This window comes from Haemaphysalis longicornis, unplaced genomic scaffold (genome assembly GCF_048455015.1).
Source record: "Haemaphysalis longicornis isolate Haplotype H1 unplaced genomic scaffold, Haemaphysalis longicornis Haplotype H1 scaffold_12, whole genome shotgun sequence".
Classification (NCBI taxonomy): domain Eukaryota; kingdom Metazoa; phylum Arthropoda; class Arachnida; order Ixodida; family Ixodidae; genus Haemaphysalis; species Haemaphysalis longicornis.
Genome location: NW_027526225.1, coordinates 36,796,871 through 36,815,289, shown reverse-complemented (window position 1 = coordinate 36,815,289; position 18,419 = coordinate 36,796,871). Strand labels below are relative to the sequence as shown.

The 18,419-nt window shown below is 46.2% G+C and overlaps 1 protein-coding gene across 1 annotated transcript in view; it reads right to left on the bottom strand.

Moving 5' to 3' along the window:
- The window catches only part of LOC144162565 (aldehyde dehydrogenase, dimeric NADP-preferring-like), a 166,659-nt gene that overhangs the window by 26,038 nt on the left and 122,202 nt on the right, over positions 1–18,419 (bottom strand). Inside the window, exons 5-12 of the mRNA XM_077693154.1 lie at positions 14,851–14,903; positions 14,440–14,583; positions 10,168–10,263; positions 7,700–7,921; positions 5,957–6,120; positions 4,002–4,232; positions 2,572–2,698; positions 984–1,054 (exon numbers count right to left, since the gene is read on the bottom strand). Coding sequence (XP_077549280.1) covers positions 984–1,054; positions 2,572–2,698; positions 4,002–4,232; positions 5,957–6,120; positions 7,700–7,921; positions 10,168–10,263; positions 14,440–14,583; positions 14,851–14,903 — 1,108 coding nt within the window. The remainder of the gene's footprint in view (positions 1–983; positions 1,055–2,571; positions 2,699–4,001; positions 4,233–5,956; positions 6,121–7,699; positions 7,922–10,167; positions 10,264–14,439; positions 14,584–14,850; positions 14,904–18,419) is intronic.

The following is an 18,419-nucleotide window of genomic DNA, read 5'->3' as shown; positions in this document are numbered from 1 at the left end:
TGCGGCCGGGAATCGAACCCGCGACCTCGTGCTCATCAGCACAACGCCTTAGCCAATGAGCCACCGCGGCGGGTCTAATTGCACAATTGTGAGTGCACAAGAAGTGTGACCAACCCTCTTTCACTAACCAAGATGAATTAATATCCCTCCACTGAGGGGACTAAAATGCTGTCAAAGCAGGCCCCCATAAAACTGAAAAAAGCATTTCTAGCAAGAAATCATGATTTCCAGCGTCATTCCTGACCGGATTTATAGGTTCTAGCTGGAATCGACAGCTTCTAACTAGAAAAATTCTTACCTTGGTATTCTGAGTCCTTCGTCCACTCGAGCCCCCAGTGGAGGAGTCCCTTGAAATCGATTTCCCCATGCATAAGCATTGCGGAATCCTCCCCTCAGCCGAGTGGATGGAGCAAGTGGAGTGGAGGAGGGACTCAGAATACGGCCCTTAGTCTGACTAGAGACGATTATTTCCAGCGTGCAGGTTTTTTTTTCTTCCAGCTGGACCAACAAATGCTAGCTGGAGGTAATAGCTGCCAGCTGGCACAAAATCTCAATCCAGCAAGAAATGAGCTAGAAACTGAATTTCTAGCTAGAAAAAATTTCTGGTTCAATAATCCAGCTAGAAAAAAATGTTATTTCCACCTGGGGCGGAGAATCAAATTAGCCAAAGTCGAAATGCCCCATAGCTTCATACTCTGACATAAGCAATAATTTTGAATTGAAGGATGAAAACCAAACATGATCAATCGTGAGAAGCTTGTAACGCTAACACATCGACAAATAAAATCCGGAAGAACGGTTCTCAAACGCAGTTTTACAAGTGATTTATAGAGGAAATCAGGCTTAATCTTAGCTAACACAATCAAAGAATCTTGAGCCTATTCAACAAAGCTGCCGGCTGGGGCAAAGACAGTTAAGCTGAGTATGCTTAAAAAAAAAAAAATCAGAATAGGCCACAGCATACTGCAAAAAGACGCACAAACCTGTCATTGACGAACTCGATTGCTTCATCCGCACTGTTGACTCGGAGAATTGGCAGCACGGGGCCAAAGATCTACAACCAAGAAGACCGTGTTGCACTTTGCAATTACAACTTCGCCACTTAGTCCGTACACTCAGCAAGAATGCTCAGGCACGAAGCTCAGCGAGACTTGAGCTAGCTGGAAACATTAAGGACAGAGTGTCCCTTACTCATTTAGTTGGTGCGGTAGGGAAAGCAGCGATGGAAACAAGGATTCTAGACACGGCACTTGAGAATAAAAAATGAGCATCGTGGATTAGGGCACAAACTCGTGCACAAGACGTCCTATCTCAAGTGGGAGAAATAAGTGGTGATGGGATGGGATAAGTGGTGATGCCTAGGATGAAAAACAGCTGGACCATTTAAGTGCTGGAATTGCTAACTGAAAAGCAGAAGAAAGAGAACACGACAAGAGTGGGGGCAGACAACAGATTGCCATGACAGGACAAAAAATGTTTGTACGCTGTAGAAGACGCTTTCATCGTCCAGGTGACATCAAGAGGCTTATTATTATAAAGCAGAAAAAGAAAATGGTGATAAAAAAAGAACGCACCTGAACGCATTTCGTTTGCTTCTTTTGGCGTGGATTGCTTCTACCTGCCTCTTTTCTGCTTCCCCATGCCTGCGCCTCTTTCTCTGCTTCTGTTGCTTCCACTTACAGCGCGAGGCGCATGCGATTCGACAACTTTTACGCTTCCAATTCGGAGCTTTGTGAATTATGTAAAGCAGGCACATTAGCTGCTCAAAGCTCCCCCTTTCTAGCCAATACCCTAAGTAGTGGGTATGCACCACGAAGAAAGGAACGACGACGAAGGCAACAACTTTTTTTCTGTCACTAGCGACGTGCAGTGATAGCTCAGTGGTTCAAATCCCATTGGATCACACGTGCTTTTTATTTACCGTATTTTCGGGTGTATAAGTCGCAGTTCTTTTCTGAAATTTTTGTTGGTGCATCTTACCTACCGGTGCGACTTATGTATGGATTTAATTTGGTACGCGGTGGCCGCACGTGGTCCGCGCTCGAAAAGGTGCCTGTGCGCTGTGTGGTGTCAGCGCACGTTGAGAGACACAACTCTATGGTCTAAATGAATGAATTATCTGTTAGAAAATGGGAAGAAGGCGGCTTCGATGGTTTTGCCTAAACGCCATCTGTAAGTACATGCCATCTGCGTGTATCAATACACCATTTTTGAGTTAGTTCTGTCTAGACTTTGGACGGTATATGTACTTGTCTAGCACTGCTTACCGGGGGATGCGTTCAGAGGCGGCGGCCGCCACAACCATGTACTTTCGCTGAACTTTCTAACGAACTGATCCTCTACGGGTTTACCTGATTAACGAGTGCGTTTTGTACACACTTATACACCGGTGCGACTTATATAAGTTTTTCTCGGAAAAACTGCCATTTTGAGGGGGGTGCGACTTATACAAAAGTATGACTCATAGACCGGAAAATACGGTAGTTGCTCTTTACGAAGGCAGCCATTTTCTTGACCGAACAACAACAGCAGCAACAGCACCAGTGGCGTTCGCTTCAAAACTTCACTCACCTCCTCCTGCATGAGGGCATCGGTCCCCTTGATTTCTGTGACCAGCGTGGGTGCGACGTACTTGCTGTCTACGTCCACGTCTCCGCCAAAGGCCACCGGCACCCCTTCCAGCATCTTGGCTATCCGCCTGTGATGAAATGACAGGAAGAGCTGGCTCAAGACTTGATGTCGCAAACTGGAAATAAATGCTGAGATAGGAGGAAATTCTAGACTCGATGACCATTTACTGACAAGCTGAGTTGTGCATCAACCTACCAATTTTCTTTGCATAGTCTATGTGCAACTTTAAGGTTTTTAGGAATTAATGATGTACAATGCAGTAAAACCTCGCAACAAGAGACACTGTTACAAGAGACATTTGAATTAAATATTTTGGTTGGCTTTCCTATGTTCGCCATGTTAGCAACATTGCATACAAATGACCTTGGTTACAAGAGACACGTTTCCCGGGTCCCTTGAGTGTCCCTTGTAACGGGGTTTTACTGTACAAACATGCAGGTTTTACATTTTGAAACCTAGAAGACCCGTATATACCAACATAGCTGCATGCAAACAGTGAAAATACGGAGATTCTAACAAAAGAGGGGCAGCTTTCTGGAATGCTGTTACCGCTACAGACTTGTGTCGTGAAGGGTGCTAGTATTCCGAGCAATAAACTATAGAGCCACTACCAAGTTTGTGGTAGCTGAACAAAGAAACGTCAAGCTCTTGCTGTTTTTGACCAACCAAGTGAGAGCTTCGGTTTAATTTTCACAAGTTGGGGCACTCTACGAGCATTCATTGTTGTTCCTCAAGACCTACAACATTGTAGCTTCCGTACTTAAATTTACACACACACATACACACAAAAAAGTAAACTGTCATACCTCCTTGCACACAGTTACAAAACTACTACTACACAAATAACTGTGTTGCCTACTGCACAATAATGTCATCATCACACTTCAATAACGACATAGACTAGCCTTCCAACTTTTACCTTTCACACCATTTGGAATTTTTTATACGTCTTCTGTATTGTCCTGAAGATCAACCCTTTCTAGTCAGCACTGAATTTGTCTAAACGTTCCCTGCACACTCATGTGCTTTGTTTTACTTGCCCAAGATAGCGCCAGATTTGCAAAGAGCACGTGACTGCTGTGATAAGAAGGGCGACTCACAGTGGGGGATTGACCACAACGCTTCCGTTTCTCAACACATCCGCGAACTTACCCACAACCCCCAAGGAAGCTGATCTCTGCATCAAAGTCAAAATGTTTTCATGCGGTCAAGCTTGAACGTGGCAATAACGAAGCCACGCCACAACTTTGCTACCGCAATCCCTGACCAGTCCCTCGGGTACAAAGCTGCCCTTTCCCGTCCGACTCCAGTGGAGAAGCGCAGCTTCAAATTTCCCACCCAGACTTCCGGCGAATCGCAGCCTTCCTTGCCTGGTGTGGTTGGTATTGACGATGCGGCCGAGGTCCTTGCTCTCCTTGGGCTGGTCGGTGTAGAACTCAGTGATGACCTGCTTGCAGGTGTCCACGAACCGCGCGTAGACGGCTGCGTGGCACAGCACGTAGTCGGGGGCGATGCACGTCTGGCCAGCGTTGACGTACTTGCCCCATATGAGCCGGCGGCAGGCCACCTCCATGTCCACCGCCTCGTCCACATACACGGGGCTGCGGGGAGAGGAGGGGGATGACCAAAAGGACGAGGAAGATGGTGAGGGGGAAGATGTTGATGAAGAGGAGGAGAAACAGGATGACGACAAAGAGAAGGAGGACAATGTTGATGATGAAGACAAATGTGCCAATCAGCAGGTGGAGAAGGACAAATACCAGGAGGAGAGTTGGTGGAAGATTATTAGGTTGAAGATGATGGTGATGATGATGATACGGATGAAGATGATGATGAGTAAAGGCAAACAGGATGGAGACAGAAGCATCGCCTTGAACCGGCAATATTGCAGAGCCATTCCAGTGCACCATGTAGGGCCAAGTATGTTGTGCAGCAGCAACAAGGACATACCCAGCCGAAAAATACTTTTGGACTTACAGTTGGAAGTGCAGTTGGTTCCAATTTGTTCAATGGTGCTTTGGACAGGCCCAATTCGACTTCCAATATGTTATGTTATGTCCCCAAAACATCAGTGTTCTCTTCCAGCATGAGTACATGGCCAAGTATGTTGTGCAGCAACAAGGACATATATCCCAGCCAAAAAAAACCTTTGGAGTTCCAAATGGACCTGTCAAAAGCACCATTGAACCAACTGGAACCGACTGCACTTCCAAATGATTCAATGGTATCTTGAACAGGCCCAATTGGACTTCCAATATGTTATGTCCCCAAAACATCGACGTTCTCTTCCAGCATGAGTACATGAGTAGTGTGGAACATTCGAAGGTGCAGTGCTTGTGCATTCTCCCCCTCGCTTCTCGAAAAAGGTCAGACTGTCTCAGAAAGGCCTTGGCTTGAACTTGTTAACAGTCGCATATAGCCTCTTCCATGGCACAGTGCAACGAGCCCGGGAACCATCGTCTCAAATGGACTGTCAACACAGCGAATACAAAGATCTGAATTCTGTATCGCAATGGATAATGCCTTTAAAAAGCTTTTAAAAAGCAAAGGAGCCATCACTTGCAAGTAACAATTCAAATGGCCAAACGAGCCTGAATCCCCAACACCCTGTCGCGAACCAATCACTGATAGAGTGTTTAGCAATAAAATCAACACTACATCAGACACAGTAGTACAGACAAGATGCTGGAGGAACAAGGTTTTGAACAGTTTTGCAAAATACGCAACAGGGACAGAGCCCAGGGAAGATGTGAGATGCTTGTAAATATAAAAGAGGAAGAAGTGGAACTAAACTCAGCGCTGTCGTTCCCACATCCTCTTGCTTTCAACACCATGCTTGCATTGTTTTCAGTCATGTGCCACCTACTACCCAAACTTCTACATTAGCGAGGCGTCCTCCGGATACCGAAAAACCTCCCCCAGAGCCGATAAGTGGAAGCAAAAGTCATCAATCCTAGGGATGAGTTCCTAGAACTGGCCTCTCAGCGCAGCGACCTTCTTCAAGCTGCGAGTGGAAGTAACCGTCCTAGAAACAAATCCCTAGGTCTGGCCACCGGAGCGCATGGGAGGTTCAGCGCTCACCTCTTGATTGATTGTAGAGTTTAACGCGCCGATGCAATGCAGGCGATGAGGCACGCCATACTCGAGGGCTCCGGATACATTTTGGCCACCTGGGGATCTTTAACGTGCGCCAAAATCTCATACACACGGACGTTTTTGCTTTTCGCCTCCATCAGAAAAGTGGCCGCCATGGCCAGGGACCGCGACCTTGTGCTCAGCAGCACAACGCCCTAGCCACTGAGCCACCGCGGCGGGTAGAGCTCACCTCTTGCCACCCAGCTCGAGGGTGACTGGGGTGAGGTGCTTCTGGGCCGCCTCGTAGACGATCTTGCCCACCGTGGTGGAGCCCGTGTAGAAGATGTAGTCAAACTTCTCCCGCAGAAGCTCCGCTGACTCCTTGGGACCACCCACGACCACGGCAAAGCACTCCTGCAACGGCGGGAAGGGATTGCGACACGCTCAAAGGGGCCACAAAGACAAAACACAAGACCGGTTCATTCGAAATACTGCATTGATCCAATAACAACGGTAGCAATTTTAATCGCAAACTTCCTTCCCATCACTGAGCTAGATGAGAAGGAAAATAGACAAAACAGTGGCAACTTACTAGCCCTTTCATTCACATCATACCACTTGAATATGAATGAGCAAATAGCGCTGATAACCATTTTTACTATTCTCCCATCGTGTAGCACAAACTAAAAAAAGTTTTTGGATATTGCGCACCTTTTTTTCTACTAAAAATCCATTTCGCTGGGTTAGAGTGAGTTAGCAGAAGCTACTTTTTCTAAGTTGTACTTTGTCTCCCAGACATGTGTCCAGGAAAGGCAAAACACAGACGTCCGACACTTGTGGACTCACTCCACTTACTGCTATGTGAGAAAGCTGATATATCACTGACCTGAAACATTTCCAAAGTAAGAGATAAAACCAAGGGTGTGCAAAAAAAGAAATTTTCTAATACAAATAGAAAACAGCAAAAGACCGCCTTCGAATATCAAATACATACATTTGGTAATTAAAGGACACAAAACACAATGTAACAACTTTCTATATTACCCACTTAAAATAAATTTTTGGAAAGCAAGGCCACCCGATTGTGTGGCAGCAAGAGTGCCCATTAAATGTGCATATCACTCTCCTCCTTCCTCAAACAACTGCTCCTCCCATTCCGGTACAGGGGATGCCAACACTACATACACAAGCATGTTGTCAGATGTGCAGAAAAATATGGGATAAACAGCATGACCAAATTTTAATATTTTACGAGATGCTACCGTACATGTAATGGCTTGAAGTTGCTTCAAGGACGAGCAGTTTGAGATATCATCACTCATACCTTCGAGATCAAGGAAAGAAAAAACTGATGGACGATTGCTGGAAGATCTTCAAATTTCCCCATCGGCAGAACGATTTCATGAACGATTCTAAACTTTAAACATTGATAGTTTCACGAATGTGGTTAGTGTTGGGTGACATGTAGACAATGGCTATCACAAGCCAACTGTTGGTCCACCCACTGTCAGCTTCTGACGCGCGCGCCATCAAGAGCACGGGTTTAATTAAGGCCAAGATGTCCCACGGCAAAGTGATGATCCACCATGGTGGATCATCACTTCCGACAAACTACCCAAACGTAGCTTCCTGCCCAATCTCAGCAGACGATAGTATTTCTTCACCTCAATTTGCGGGCACGCTTGTCACCCCTAGATCACCGCTGGACAGCCCCCTCCAAAGCTCGCTCCACTCGCCACTGCAAGGAAGGAGCTTTTTAATTGCCCCATCGGTGGCTCCCTCAAGAGGGCTCAAGGTGGCTCGTATTGAATGTGCGGTTGCGGCCTACCCTCCTCCGGCGCTTCTGTTTCCCTTTTTCCGCGCACACTCTAATCTTTCATGCAATTCTGTGTACCTCGTGCATTCCAGAAAATACGCCAGAAAACACTTTAAAATACTTCCAGAAAGTACTTCAAGGCGTGCGCCTCAAAGTGAAAAGGCGCGTGCCACTCACGGGGTCGAGGTACTTGGGCACCATCTCCTGGATGAGCTTGGCCGTGGCGGCCGCCTGCTCGGAGGGCTTGACCACGGCGCAGTTGCCGGCCGCGATGGCCCCGATGAGCGGGCACAGGGTCAGCTGGACGGGGTAGTTCCACGCGCCGATAATCAGGGCCAGGCCGTGGGGCTCGCTGTGGATCAGCGCCTGGTCCATGATCAGCATGATGTTCTTGGGGGCCTGCAGAAAGGGGAGGGGGGGCCATCAGTACCCCCATCATTGAGCCCCAGTCCTCATGTCTCATGGTAGAGGGGGCTTTTTTTTGCTTTGCTTTCCAACTAATTTTGATGAAACTTCATGGGCTCGTTCAGTTTTTTTAGCTCATTTCAAATATCTAATTAGTTCTGATGTGAGGTAATTAGCTTCTGAGTTAAAATTTTTTCTTGATTGTTCTTGAGAACAATGGGAAAAATACAATTTAACAAAAGATTACCAGCAAGACATGACCAGATACCAGATGTTGTGGAGAATGAAATGTGGGAATTAAGTTTTTTTTTGTTTTGAAATCATACACGTTTACATCAATTTTATCTTTTAGCCGGCATCTTGAGGCGCTAGGACACAGGGACAAGCGAGTGGGACAACACAAGCACTTGTCCCTGTGTCCTAGCGCTTCAAGATTCCGTCATGTCATACCAACAGGCCCAAAGCAGCACCCTCGTGAACTTTATCTTTTAGGTTAGCAGTACTCCTGCTATCCCATTCAAAATAACACTAATTAAACACAAAATGCAAAATCTGCTTCCCATATTGCATGGTTTAGACATTGAGCCTCACAGTGATAAAGAAATGATCTTCCTAGCTGCACTACATGCTGGGATGTACCTCTCGAGAATTTCGTATCACAGCGATACCACTCATGGCGAAAAAGAGGGGAATTATGAAAAACTTTATTTGTTGATCTAGGGCCTCTACGGCTCGTATAAGTACCTGGTACTGTTCCATGTATAGAATTTTCAGAGAAAAAAAAAACTGTGCAAATCAGGAGAAAAGTGGTACCTAAAAAATGCTTTTTTGGGCGATTTTTCGGTTCCTAAGACCCATGTATTCCCTTTAAACAAGAGGATCATGGCCTTTTGAAGCGGAAGCTTTACTACGCTACATTTTTCAAGGTCATTCATCGCGTCACAAGTGACCTTCAGCCAGCAGCACGCAAGCTGCACTTTTCTTATCTCTTTGCTCGCTCGAAGTCTCGCCCATGCTGTACCACATGACTAGGCGAGGCTAAAATGGCTGCTTCGTCTGCTTTTTATCACTCAGTTTCATTGCAGACAGAGCACCAGCTGGCCTGTCTGTGCTCTTCAGCGCACGTCAAAGGATGAACCCAATCAGAGTAGATATAGCTAGACATCACGCTGTGAAATCTCAAGCAAAGGTTGATTGATTGTAGGGTTTAACGTGCTGACGCAATGCAAGCAATGAGGCGCGCCGTAGTGGAGGGCTACGGATTAATTTTCACCACCCAGGGATCTTTAATGTGTGCCAAAATGTCAAAAACACGGGCGTTTTTACTTTTCACCGCCATCAGAAAAGCGGTCGCCACAGCCGGGAATCGAACCCATGTCCTCTCAAGCAAAGGTAAATTTTCCCAAAACACCAAGAACATAGTGTTTTCTTTCGCTCGCATTAACTAGGTCTACAAGCGTTGGACCTGGGCTATCTTTTCTTCACTTGTGCTCAAACACTAGAAATTTAAGGAACAAGGCATACCGATCGCTCATTCGAGCCCCAAATTCGTAGCAGACTTTTGGGTATTTGTTTTGCCCGTAAGTTAGAAGACCGCGATTCACCGTATTGCGACATCCCCCGCATGTCACTGGGTGCTTTCTTATCTACACTATCTAGCTACAACAAAGGATACAACGAGAATTTGAAGGCCAAGCTGAGAACAATGATGGGGTATGAAATGACGACCACACCAGAAAAACAAATATCTGAGGACACCTAAGCACTCCTTACACGCTGTAAATGCTTAAGTATTAATGTGCAATCAAATGCAGAAAGGCCCCCTGCTCCGGGCAAAGCTCAGCCCGTCGCATGCAAAAATCAAACTCGTTTAACAAGAGACACACTCCACTTTTCCATGTGACTTTCCATATGCCCGCACCGTACTTTTTACTCCATAGCATGTGCTATGGAACATATTGCAGCTTTTTATTTTGTTTCCGATGCACATGCTACGGAACGCGTCACAGTCAATGAAACTTTAAATGCCGAAGGCTGGCTTTTTCACTTGATGCACCGTTTAATGCCTTCGCATTAAAATGAAATGGGCAAATACAGGCATAAATGTGCACAAATAAAAAATGTATCAATGAGGCAGGGATATGCAGAGCATAAAGAAATTCCCAACAAGACAACAGAAAAAACAATGTGCCATTCTAGAAATAAAAGAGTGCAGCACTAAGGAGATGGCAAGTCTTTACCTTTTCCGGCTTCACCCATTTCTCGAGTTCCATGAGGGTGCCCTTGATTTCATTGCGGGTGTACTGGATCTCGAAGAGCACGCTCTCAAACTTGTTCTGCAGAGATAAATTTGAAATTTCTTAAAGGCAAATGCTCGCGAAGCGCGCTTCATATTTCACTCGAGTCTCGCACATTTCAGGTGTGATTACTGGCACCTATGACACAGTGTCTGCTGACCACAGGGTTTTCCTGGACAGTGAAAGCACATGGTAAACCAAAATGTGGAATCAAGTCGCAAACACTAAGTCACGTCCTGAACTTCGTACCAAGATTTAATTTATGTGGACAGTTACGGCTTAAATTTCTCTAAATTTACACTTACTGCAAAAGCAAAAAGATAAAATACAGCATGTTGAGTCCGCTGCAGACAATGTTTGTCCCCTGCAATAAAGTTTGAGCAGAACCAAAGCGTTCTTGATGTAGTGCGATGAAGCAAAGTACATTTAATGCTTTACAGATTTCAGCGTTATCTGTCCATTTGACAAGATTAGCTAGTCTCACCATCAGGAGTGGCATCAATTGCACCACGAAAAGGGTTCTACGCTCACACAAGGACCAAGATACATCAAACTACAAGGGAATCAAAAATTAGATATTATATTTAAGTAGTCTTACACACAGAATTAGCAATGCACACAAAAATATTTCTCAAGACGGATTTTAAGACTTTCAAAGAAATCCCTCAGGCCACTTATGTCTGCTTCTGGCTTTGAAGGCGATTGATTGATTAATTATGGGGGTTCAACGTGCCGACGCTTCACAGGCGATGAGGCGCACCGTAGTGGAGGGTTTCGGATTAATTTTGGTTACCCGGTGATCTCTAACGTGTGCCAAAATCTTGAACACACGGGCGTTCTTGATTTTCGCCTCCATCAGAAAAGCGGCCGCCGCGGCCGGGAATTGAACCCGCATCCTTGGGCTCAGCAGCATAGCGCCTTAGCCACTGAGCCAATGCGGCAAAAGCCTGGTGATACTTATAAATAACTCCTTTGCTGCTATACCGTATTTGCGTCTCTTCGCTTGTGCTTCGTTTCTAGTGCAAATTACATTAACAGGCCCCTTTGCTGCTACATTGTGTTTGTGCTACGTTTTTTCCTTTCGTTTCTTCGTCTTTTAGAGTAAACTGATTCAACAAGTAGACTTGAAACACATGTGTCAGCTTTTCCCAGAATTCTGAGCGGCTGATTTGTCCTGTTCTACTCACATGCCATCAAATTCAGGTTACACATATTGTAACTTTTATTCCACTGCTGCCAACATGCGGAAGTAGCACAGTGTTACTACACTCTCTGGAGACCCGGCTTCAAGTCCCACATGAGCTTGTGTTTTTATTGTGTTTTTTATCAAAGCGAACGCTTTCCTAGTGGTACCAATGGTGTCCTGTCAAAAAGCTAATGCATTTCCCCATAGACCAGTTGGTCGACCGGAAAGCCCCGACAAAATCTCCAGCCACAGGGCATGCATGCGTGAAATCAGGCTTCCATTGTGTCAAAACGGTCACTAGAAAAATAGCAAAAAATGAGCAGTTCTAGACAAGCCAATACATGCATCAATCATGAAGAAGGCGTACAATAGTATTATACCTTTACCTCATACACCACGTACCGGTATCGTTCGTAGCTGCGTTTAGTCAGTGTGTTAAAAATTGTCACCTGGGTTCGTTCTTCAACTGCGATTCAGGTCTGAAGGTTTGATGACTGACTGGACATACTTTCAGCAAAGGTTTTGACGCAGTTTTTTGATGTGCGAAAGCTTCCGCGCTTCCCTCAACCTTCTTTACAAACGAATGGTAAAGTTTTTTTTTATTTACTTTTGACAGCAGCGGCCATACTCTGTGCCAGACAGCAACGATGGTATTCTAGCAGAATAGAGAATTTAAGGCCTTCACCTTAATAAGCAATAATTCAATGTAGAGCGCTTCAATTTTCCTGGTGGCCTCATGATATAGCACTTTACGGACATGCCAGGACAGTTTTACGGCCAGGCTGCATTTGTCTCGCTTTACTCATTAAGCATGCGCCAACGGATGTCACGTCGACAGAGAATCGCACATGCTCACTCTAGAGCTAGCCTAAAGTGCTCCGTAACTCACTCTAATAAAGTATCTTTGAAAAAAAAAAATCATACTGAAATTGCCTGCGAGGACAACTATAATTATGCAGAGTTTCACTTACTTGCCATAAATAGTTCGTTTAAAGCAAAGTGGTATAAACGTTACGGAATTTCTGTCTGCTGTCAGCCGTCTATGGTGGGAGTATGGCTACAGAAAACAGCTCTAACTCTTGCTTGAGCACAAATATCCCGAAACAAATCATAAAAATTGGCCTTAAGATGGCTATCATTACACCGAGTTTCATTTACCGTATTTTCGCATGTATTACTCCGCCCCTGCATATAACCCGTACTCCCACTTTCCGTCGACGAATAAAAAAAAAAATATCCCCGCGTATTTGCCCGCATATTTTGTACACAAGAGGATGGACCTAATCTACTACTCAAGCAACATTACACATTTGTTTATGCAAAAAACCTACATAGCTGACTAGATGACTTGCCGCGTACATTTTTTCAGGTTGGTAGTATATTGTTGAGCTTGTGTGCGCAAAATAAGCACCGTCAATGGGATAACAGTGGCTGGATCGCTATTACTGCTGTAGGGCCATCACGGCCCAATGCGCGTTGTGGTGCAGCTGCACCAAAGGAAATACCTCGCACATACACGTGCGCCTTATACACTCTTCACCCCTGAAATTTTCGCAATTTTGGTGCGCCTTATACACGTGAAAATACGGTACTTGCCATAAATAGTTCACAGCAAAGTAAATAACTGTTACAGAAGTTTTGTTTGTTTGTCACAATTATGTAGTTCGCTTTGAAGTTGTGAACATTGTGGAATGGCCGTCTGCTGTGAATATGCGGGCTTCTATGGGAGGGCGACAAAGAGCCCCCCATGTTTGTCAACTAGCATAAAGCTCTAGTCCTTAACAGTTTCATTGAGCTGATTACTTGAAAGTGTGCTCACTCGCACATTGCAAAAAAACGTGTTTTGTTTCGTGCACTCTTCAGACTCCTTCACAATGTGGAAGAGCACAGAATTTTGGACAGCCTGCTACAATTAAGCGACCTCTAGACAACGCTTTACTTTGAATGCCGTACTGTGTTCATTCGTGTGAAATAACTGGTTACGGAGCAATAACGATTGAAAAAACTGGCAACTAAGTGCTTGTGTTATTCGGCGCGGTCAATAAAGTATGCCGTTTATTAGGAAAACTGATCACACATACTGTCTTTGCAAATAACTCCAGGACACGCATTATTGGCAAAAATTAATTTGACAGAATTCTTATTGTCATACGTCCATCTAACTAAATGGGTTTTCCAACTCGCTGCATTGGTTTCAATGGATGTGCATTTTATCGGATTTATATGAACAATACTGCTGAGTTCTTTTGCACTCGTGTTGGCTGGGCACACGTGTTTTTATTGAGAAACTAACATTTCACATTTGACAAGAATCAAACACTTATTTCTTACATATATACAAATGCGTGCACTGACACTAAGCAATTTTATTCCCTGCATGGTTGGTGATGAAAATTATACAGTTGCAGAATTAACAGTGTCGTGACAAATTTGTACAGAGAAAAGAATTTTTACAAACCACGATAAATGTTGACTTTGACTCTGCGAACTTCTTAATTTTGTGCCCTTCAAAATTTCCCCATGAGCAGAATTTCAGAATTTATCGATACAATCGCTACGGATTTCTTCTTGGCCCAACTCCTTCGTACATCCAACAAATTTACCACATATCCCTTCCGCATGTTCAACATATTCATAACAAGTCTGCAAGGTTATTTCCAACATGACGCTCAAATATTCCCGCAGGTATGCTTGATGTATCTTCAAGACACAGATAAGTCTAGTCATATATTAGGCAATGTTGTTTATAGCAAAATTTGGGTTATTCATTTTCTCCGAATGCGCATATTTTTTAACAGAAACGTAAATAAGAGGAAGCGTAAATAATTCCCTTCACAGCCTAGTCAAACTAGTTTAAATACGTAGACATCCAATGTTATCTAAAATTCACTAGCCCTGCCGGCAGCCGCAGGAATTTCACCGGGTTGGTCGCGGCCCACTTATCAAAGCACGCAGCGCGAGAGGCGAAACACCTTACGGCCGCGTACGCGGAATCCGAGATGAGACGGCAACGTCAGCGATCAACTGACCTTGTTGAGGTCTTCCTTTAGGGCGTCGACGAGGCGGTCGTGATAGTCGACGAGAAATCGGTCCAAAGCCTTGAGCTGCTCGATGCGATAGCTCGTAGGCCGCGTCTTGCCCAACTTGAAGGACCTCCGCAGCTCGTCCATTCGCTGACGTTACGGGGACGTAAAAACAAGACGTAGTTATTTTTCGCCGTCGTGACACCAAAGAGCGCTAACTACTGCAAAATAATCAAAATACGCGAAAAAGCAGCGCAAAATGACAAAGGTTTGGTCACGCTTTCGCAATTGCTCAGGTGGCAAGCGCGAAAAGCAGTTCGAAATTCGCGCAGACGACAGCCGCAGCTGTGCCGTCTGCTAGTTCACAGTTGGCAGATCGTCTGCAACCGGGTCGCAGGCAATAAAGCTACAACATACCTTGGCGTAGCTGCTGGCCATATTGTCGTCGCCTTCACCACTCTCCTGGGCCGCTGTGTCGTGGTAGAGAAAAACAAAGGAAAGGGAGGGGCGATAATGAATGAGCGATATAGCTTAGCCTCCGGTGCGTTTGTCACAAGACGTTGAAACAAAACCCAGTCCCATCAACGCAAGCGCCGCGTTTGGGACGTTGCCAACTCCAACGACGGCAGTGACCTAAGTTTCACTGAAACCGATTTAGTTTTGAAAAGCGAAGAGGGCAGTCGAAAGAAAGATGGTTCACGAACGAGCAAAAAAAATAATAAAACCAGTACCACGAGAAGTTTGCGCGGTCGAGGCGAAAGTTGCGGCCGTTTCTGTTTCTTTAGAACGGTACGGTGAGGGAGGGAAGGTTGGTGCCCATTGGGGCAATCTTGATCAACGAACACCGCAGTTGAAAACAAACAAAAGGGAAAAAAAGCCGTCGCCCCACGGCAGCCGCCCCCTCGGCAGACGGCATTCACGAGGCGCTCCGCCGAAGAAAGTGCAGCTCCAGACGGCACGGCCGCCGTAACCTAGATCGCGTTCTTTCTAGACCGAAAGCAATCACAAGCAGAAACATCGCGGCGGCCGCCGGGGTAGCAGTCCGGTTAAACGCGCGCACTCACAAACCACGTCGACTCACGTACACATGATCGCGGAGGGTAGTCCTCGGCCGTAGCACCACTAGCAACAACACAGGCTGCGCGTCCTCACTGTGTTCTCACCTCGTGACTATTTCGAACAACACACCTCTCCGGCTAAAGAAGACGACGACGACGACGACGAAACGACGCTTCACACCACGACGACCACAAGCGCGCAAGCGGGATTTAGCAAGCGCCCATAAGCGCAGAACATCCACCAACTCCTCGAAATACAAGCGTGCTGGCAACTGATAGAGAGGAGAAGAGGAGGAGGCGCGGAGACCACGGAGTCGGCGTTTATTTATCCATTTGTATTTTTAATCAGCGCCTGCCAAGCGCCCGCAGCGCCACGCGGGAGCCTAGCGGGCGCTGCTAGCACTAGCGACACGGCGTTTTCGAAAGCGCTTGAGGCGCGCGCGAATCAAGGCCACCAACTGACCTCCTCTAGCTTTCTTGTTTTTCTTCCTCAGCCAGAGTGTAATACAAAAAGCAAGACCATACCACCTGTGCGGGCGGGCGCGCCTGTCACCGCGGCAGGAATGGAAATCAAGCGCTGTGTGCCGTCTGCTAGACTCGATCTGCGTTTTACTGCGTCGTTGTGACTAGCGCACGCTCGTGTACCTCTACGCTCGACAACGCTTTGTTTTTCTGGCGTCCTAGTCGTTAAGTGAGACAATGACACCGCCTCCCTCTTGCTCATCGTCGCCCAAGCGTAAACATAGCCACTGCTAGGATGACTATTGTCATTCGTCACGGGTGGCCAGTAATGAATATATTTTCTGTCGTCTGCTGCGGGTATCGCTTTCTTCATTTTTCCCCGCTTTGCTTCTGATTGAGCAGCACATATAAAAAGTCGACGCCGTGCTGTTAAGTTCGCATCCGGAACACGTGCCCGCAGCTCGCAGTAGCTTGAAATATACGGCTACTTTTCCTGTCGCGGATAAATCGTCATCTGTGGTAGGAGTTACGCTTAGGGACAGGAAACGCGCATTCCATATCAGAGAAGGAACTCTGCTGAAAGACATAGTAGCTCAAATTAAAAGGAAAGGATGGACTCCGGCTAGGTGTATGCGGCGAACTAAAAACCTATGAAACATCAGAGCGAATATTAGAGATACGGGACTAAAACTACAGGAACGCCATTAAATTAACGGAGGAAGAAAATCAGAATCCAATTGAAATTAGACTTGGGCGTGACAAGGCAACAATGACAGGGGGAAAATGGGAGCGGCCTTCGTCCTGCAATGGTCCTCCATGGACACAAACATGGTCATGGTGATGATGATCACTACTATTATGATGATGGCGTATTGGAAGCCATGTTCACGTGACCGTACACTTACGCGCCATTCCCTTTTCTTTAAGCAATACTGATTGTTGTAACGCTTTATTAACATCGCTCCCATTCATTACTGACCGCCGAAATGCATTATGGAATCGCAAGTAAAATGAACACGGGCCCCGGTGCGCCCCTACCGGACACACCCCACTAATTTTCAGCCAAAGCTAAACAATGACCGGAGCAAACGTAAAGGAGCCTTAATGATTACTGACGTCTCAATTGAAACCATTAGAAGCGACATTGTACATACAGGCGGTTACTGAAACCAATGCTGCTCGTCTTACGAATGGTTCAGAGCTTTCTTGCTCTGCTGCGGTATAGGAAGGAATCGTCTGCAACGTTATTAATGGCGCGTGCGACACGATCCGCGTTCCTTTTCCTCGATCGCTCGTCGCTAAGCGTTGTTTCGAGCGCGTGCGACGTGACGGCCAGTCGCATGCGCCTCCCCGTTCCTTTTTTTTTTTTTTTTTTAGCTCTCTTCTTACTGTCCCTGCTTGGCGGACCTTGGCCGCTTCGCCTTTCCTTTCGCCGCGCGCCATTTCCTCGTTGGCTATAAATTCCCGCGAGGAGGTAAGAACGCTCGGCTGCACCGTAAGTCGCGGGCCGATAGTAACGAAGCGGCGGAAGCTGGTGGTGTCACGTCTCGGCTCGATTCGTATTCCGCACGTAGATTCCTGCGCAACGGGAGAAGACATCGGAATGAAATCGAGGGTTGGACGGAAACCCGTCTGGTCAGGAAAACACGTGACAATAAGAACTGGCACTGACCAAGAATGTTTAGAATCGAGGTGAAAGTTCGTGGAAGGTGCTTCGCAACCGCGAATATATCTGGTACATGAGCGTCCACAGGAATTTTCTCCTGGAGCGGTGGGAGAGGGAACAATCCGTGAGAGAGAGAGAGAGACTCTTTATTACAGAGAAAACAGAGAGGTGTGCCAGCATGAATTCGCTGACATGCTACTCTGCGGGGAAGGGGGGAGAAGGAAACAAAGGAAGAAGGGGGAAGAAGAAGAGTAGGAGACAAAAGATAAGAATAAAAAAAGAATAAAAAGTAAGAATGAATAGAGTCCTGTTTAAGGGCGCTGAGTAAAAAACTTGACTGCACACGCTATGGAGATGGCTACAGTGTTGTAGCGACGCCAATGTCCTCGAGGTACTCAAATAATGCAGACAGGGCTTTGCGCTGGGAGGATGGTGAGTGGAATGGTCCAAGCATCAAGCTTAGTGTTATTGGTCCAGGTTGGAGACATTCAATTCTTTGGTGTAAACGGGCCCTTGATTCAGCATAAGCAGAGCACTCTAGTAGTATATGTTCGATAGTTTCGGGTGAGCCACAGTTGTCACAGTATGGGTTGGAAGTCTGGCCTATACGATGAAGGAACGAATCCGTGCGGGATTGTGGGAGCTGTGTGTTTGGGCAGCTGACAACTTGAACAAACAGAAGACAAGGAATCTACGTCGCTTGAAGGCGTTCCGAGTCACAAAAGCAAACATTCCATTCTAATCCGCAGCGACACCCCCGGTACTGCACCAAGTACAGTTTTACGGTTTAGTTCGGACCA